General features: G+C 37.7%; 1 protein-coding gene across 6 annotated transcripts in view; it reads left to right on the top strand.

Moving 5' to 3' along the window:
• LOC100184723 overlaps positions 1 to 4,856 on the top strand; it is a 12,366-nt gene that overhangs the window by 4,962 nt on the left and 2,548 nt on the right. For all 6 annotated transcript variants that reach the window (XM_018815877.2, XM_026838780.1, XM_026838776.1 and 3 more), the window contains 13 exons: positions 374 to 560; positions 628 to 740; positions 979 to 1,158; positions 1,505 to 1,594; positions 1,646 to 1,755; positions 1,964 to 2,119; positions 2,403 to 2,582; positions 2,701 to 3,012; positions 3,113 to 3,250; positions 3,815 to 3,924; positions 4,142 to 4,349; positions 4,425 to 4,536; positions 4,596 to 4,744. In XM_018815877.2, coding sequence (XP_018671422.1) covers positions 374 to 560; positions 628 to 740; positions 979 to 1,158; positions 1,505 to 1,594; positions 1,646 to 1,755; positions 1,964 to 2,119; positions 2,403 to 2,582; positions 2,701 to 3,012; positions 3,113 to 3,250; positions 3,815 to 3,924; positions 4,142 to 4,349; positions 4,425 to 4,536; positions 4,596 to 4,744 — 2,045 coding nt within the window. The remainder of the gene's footprint in view (positions 1 to 373; positions 561 to 627; positions 741 to 978; positions 1,159 to 1,504; positions 1,595 to 1,645; positions 1,756 to 1,963; positions 2,120 to 2,402; positions 2,583 to 2,700; positions 3,013 to 3,112; positions 3,251 to 3,814; positions 3,925 to 4,141; positions 4,350 to 4,424; positions 4,537 to 4,595; positions 4,745 to 4,856) is intronic.

Genomic DNA, 4,856 nt, shown 5'->3' with positions numbered 1-4,856 from the left:
TTTATATCATGTTGTGATGTTTCGTATCATGTTGTGATGTTTCATATCATGTTGTGATGTTTCGTATCATGTTGTGATGTTTCGTATCATGTTGTGATGTTTCATATCATGTTGTGATGTTTCATATCATGTTGTGATGTTTCATATCATGTTGTGATGTTTCATATCATGTTGTGATGTTTCATATCATGTTGTGATGTTTCGTATCATGTTGTGATGTTTCGTATCATGTTGTGATGTTTCGTATCATGTTGTGATGTTTCGTATCATGTTGTGATGTTTCGTATCATGTTGTGATGTTTCGTATCATGTCGTGATGTTTCATATCATGTTGTGATGTTTTTATATTTTATTTTGTGATTTTATTTTACAGACAAAGCAATATACTTCGCGGTTAGATACAATATGCCGTACCTTCCTAAATACACCAACACATCATCGCTTGCGTTCAACCAATTAGCAACCTTATTCAACATCAACTTCATGGTCGGCTTCTCATCTGCGGGGCTGGGCGTGGATGTTATTGTTACCAAGATCACACCAGGATCAACTGTTATTCAGTAAGTTGTAAACAAACAACCTCCTACATTAAAACAACATGATGATGATCCACAAATTATCCCCTAGTTTCTATGTTGTCCCTTCAACCCCTGAGGAAACCCTCATTCTGGCGAAGGTGTTGGCTGGGTTTGAGTTATCTCGCTCTCTTGCTTGGATAACCAACGCTACAGGAGAAGCAGGCATGTGGTGACATCAACATCTGGTTTATAACCCTAGCGTGTTTTAACGACTGTTGTTTTGCTGCTTATTTTCTGTGCTGTTTTAATTAACTATGTGCGTAACTCACTGGGAGTTTATTTATATTTGGTTTGGCAGGCACACTTTTACTTAAGTACAGTTATATATTATATCTATGCACCAACAGTTATATATTATATCTATGCACCAACAGTTATATATTATATCTATGTACCGCAGTTTGCGCCCCCCCACCCACCATCGTCATTGGCAACGGAACAATCACTCCAATAAAGGATTATTACATCATACACGAGACAGTGACGTACCATTGTGTGGTCGGTAGATTGGTCGGCAACACAACCAACCAGTGCTCTGCTGCCTCCCAGTGGATGAACCAACCTCCAAAGTGTTTACAAGGTTTCTATGTTTGCTTTAAATAACAGTTCTTGGACAAGTTATAAAAAATGTTTATTTTAACTTCCGGTATCACTGAACACTTTCTATGGTTGAAATAAATTTAACCTTAAAATTAATCTTCTCTCAAAAATGTTGTTCTAACTTCTGGTAATTTATTTGATCGCCCCAATGTTTCATTTGCCATGAAAATAAACTTTTTTACCAGAAGAACTGATTTAATATAAAGTTTTAACGGATGCATTATGTTTATTATGAACGGTAAACTAAGAGGATGAGAGATAATGGTAGAAAAAAGCAACCACAACGTTATACCTGGTAGCGAAAATAACCTATTATGACATCATAGATTACTGTGATGTAACAATCCACAACAACTTGACCTTTCCACGAACTTCGTTGAACAATTTCGCAAAATCTGTTGAGAAATGTCCGAACGGTGAGTAATGACGTCACAATGGTATGACATCATAATAACATAACAATGCAGGCATACCACGTGCGACCATGCGTTGCAACACCATTGTTCCAGGTTCCGGATATTTCAACACAAACACTTTCACCATTGTTAGTTGTGACATCACAGTTGGTGCCATTGAGGTAACAATTGCTATTGTTATCGTTTGAATATATTTTAGACGAACTACTTTGGTTTTAACAGCCACGTTTTTATTTGGCACTTTATTCAAGTAGTTTTTACCCGTAGCGTGTTTTTAAACTGTTGTTTGCTGCTAGTTTCCTACTTTTCGTTTTATTTGAAAATCATGTGATGTCATAATATTTAAATAATAAACAAAACATCATCCAGTCAAACACAACGTTGACCACACAAAGCAGTGTGGAGCAAACGGCCAACATACTCGAGATTGTGACGTCAGCGTTTAATTTGACGAGTCATGAGATTACCTCGGTTGCCACGGTGATTGATGACATCACAACAGCCATTCAAAGAAACAATTTCTCGGTAAAATTAATAACTTTTATATTAATAAAAACTTTTGTTTTTCTCTTTAGTAGCGAAGATTAAAGAATTAAACCAAAAAGACAGAATATATAGCGATAAAACAACAGTTGGTAAAAAAAGCCTACAGAAAAATGTATTAAATTAAAAAAGGCACGGTAGCTACACCTAAAAGACAAACAACAAGCTATTTATGTTAAATTATAAGTTGGGCTTTTATAGGAACAAAAGTTAATAGACACAACAATACCCAAACAACAGTCGTAATTCAACGCCATTGTTACAGGTGAATATTCCATTGTTACAAAACATTGCGTTGACAATAAGCCACATTAGCGCCACCTTGAGGACACAAACCATCGCAACGAATTCCTCGTTTGTTCAAAATTTGGATTTCTTCGCAAGGAAAGTGGAAACTAATGGGGCTTCCCCTGTTCAGATACAAACTAACCAACTACAAATAGAGGTCAATTGAGTTAAAAAAAACATTAAAATATTAAAAACCTAAATTATAATCAATTACATCATTGGAAAATTAAACATTAAAAACAACAAGAACTAAAAAAAACAATAATCAAAACCAGGTGGCCGAATCATCACGTAACGCACCAGCGCCGACGTGGTTCGCGAGTCAATTCCCATCAACGTGGGTAGTTAACATATCGCTACCACTAGAGGCGATACAGAGAGCATGGAAGATGAACATCGGGTCAAAACTACGGACAATATTTGTTTGTCATCGTGACTCAGCATTATTTCCAACCAATAACAAACCTGGGATGGTGATGTCAGCGGATTTTGGGGTCAGAGGTCGAATCATGAACCTGAAGAACCCGGTTACGATCGAGTTTGTTGGGTTGAATACGACGCATGGGAGGCGTAAGGAGGGGGGGAAGGTGGGATGAATAAACAATATTTCTATTGAAAAAAAATCGATTTTTTAATCTTGAGTGACATTGTTAACATCAGTGAACGAATGTCTTTGTTTGTCTCCAGAATTACTTTGTCAACCAACGTTGTGTGTTTTGGGATTTTGGGACATCTGATTGGTCAAGTGAAGGTTGTGGACTTGATGTTACTAAACAACCTCCAACTTGTGAATGCAGCCACCTCACCAACTTTGCACTGCTTGTTGTAAGTTTAATATATCCAATAATCAACCACAAAGTTACATACGTGGTAACTTGTAAGCTGGTACGAGGTGTATGAAACAGAACACCTGTGTTATAACGACTGTCATTGCCCGCCATGCGAGGATAAATAAGTTACATACGTGGTAACTTGTAAGCGGGTACGAGGTGTGTGAAACAGAACACCTGTGTTATAACAACTGTCGTTGCTCCGCCATGTGAGGATAAATAAGTTACATACGTGGTAACTTGTAAGCGGGCACGAGGTGTATGAAACAGAACACTCGTGTTATAACGACTGTCGTTGCCCCACCATGCGAGGATAAATAAGTTACATACGTGGTAACTTGTAAGCTGGCACGAGTTGTATGAAACAGAACACTCGTGTTATAACGACTGTCGTTGCCCCGCCATGTGAGGATAAATAAGTTACATATGTGGTAACTTGTAAGCGGGCACAAGGTGTATGAAACAGAACACCCGTGTTACAACGACTGTTGCTGCCCCGCCAAACAAAGATAAACAAGTTACATTCAACAACGAACCAACCACTCCAATTATCCCGCAGTCAATCCACCCCCTACCACCAGATGTCGTATTGAACGTACTGAGCAAGATAGGTTCTGCTATTTCCATGTTTTGTTTCCTAGCAACAGCGTTGATCATTGTTGCAAACAAGTAAGTCACAACCACCATTATCACATCATCATATTCATTATTTCCCATGTATTATGTCGGGTTTAGCAGCCTCACTTTTATTTGATTTTTTCTCAAGTAGTTTCTACCCAAAGCATGTTTTAACAATTGTTAATTTAATCTTGAAGAAAAGGGAGCTACTCATGTTTATGCCACCCATATCATACAATATATACACTAATATACATGTTAACCACAGGGAAGCACGCAAACAATCTATCATGATTGTCCATCTACATATTTGCATCAATCTGTTGGTCGTTTATTCATTCTTCTTGTTTGGGGTTAGCGCAACCAATAATAACAACTTATGTACAACAATAACCATCATTCTGCATCTTGCTTTCCTTACAAGTTTCATGTGGATGGCTGTGTACAGCAATAAGATGTATTTCTCATTGATTAAGGTGGGTTTGTATAAGTATGTATATATATAGGTGGGTGTGTATAAGTATAATATATTCCACACAAACCACATACAGATAATGGCCGGGGTCGGCGAGGATTATTTGTTGAAAGCCTCGATCGTCGCTTACGGGGTTCCTGTGTGCATCGTCGGTCTAAACGCAGGAATCGCACTCGGACATCAACAAGGTAATGATGTCATGAGTGGTGATGTCATAACAATGATGTCACAACCAGTATTACCGCAGGTTCCCAAACATACAAATCACCGCAGATATGTTGGTTGCATGGCAAGTCACTTATATATGGATTCCTATTACCTGTGGGTTTGGTGTTGGTCAATAATCTCATCGTGTTTGGACTCGTCATAAGACAAGTCGTGTTTAAAACTACAAAGGTAGGCCATAGCTATAGTATTGTCATAGACATCGTATATAAACATAGACATCATATATAAACATAGACATCATATATAAACATAGACATCATATATAACATAGATATCACAT

Source organism: Ciona intestinalis, unplaced genomic scaffold (assembly GCF_000224145.3).
Source record: "Ciona intestinalis unplaced genomic scaffold, KH HT000115.2, whole genome shotgun sequence".
NCBI lineage: Eukaryota > Metazoa > Chordata > Ascidiacea > Phlebobranchia > Cionidae > Ciona > Ciona intestinalis.
Note: the sequence above shows the minus strand (reverse complement) of the source record. Positions and strands in the feature narration are given on the sequence as shown.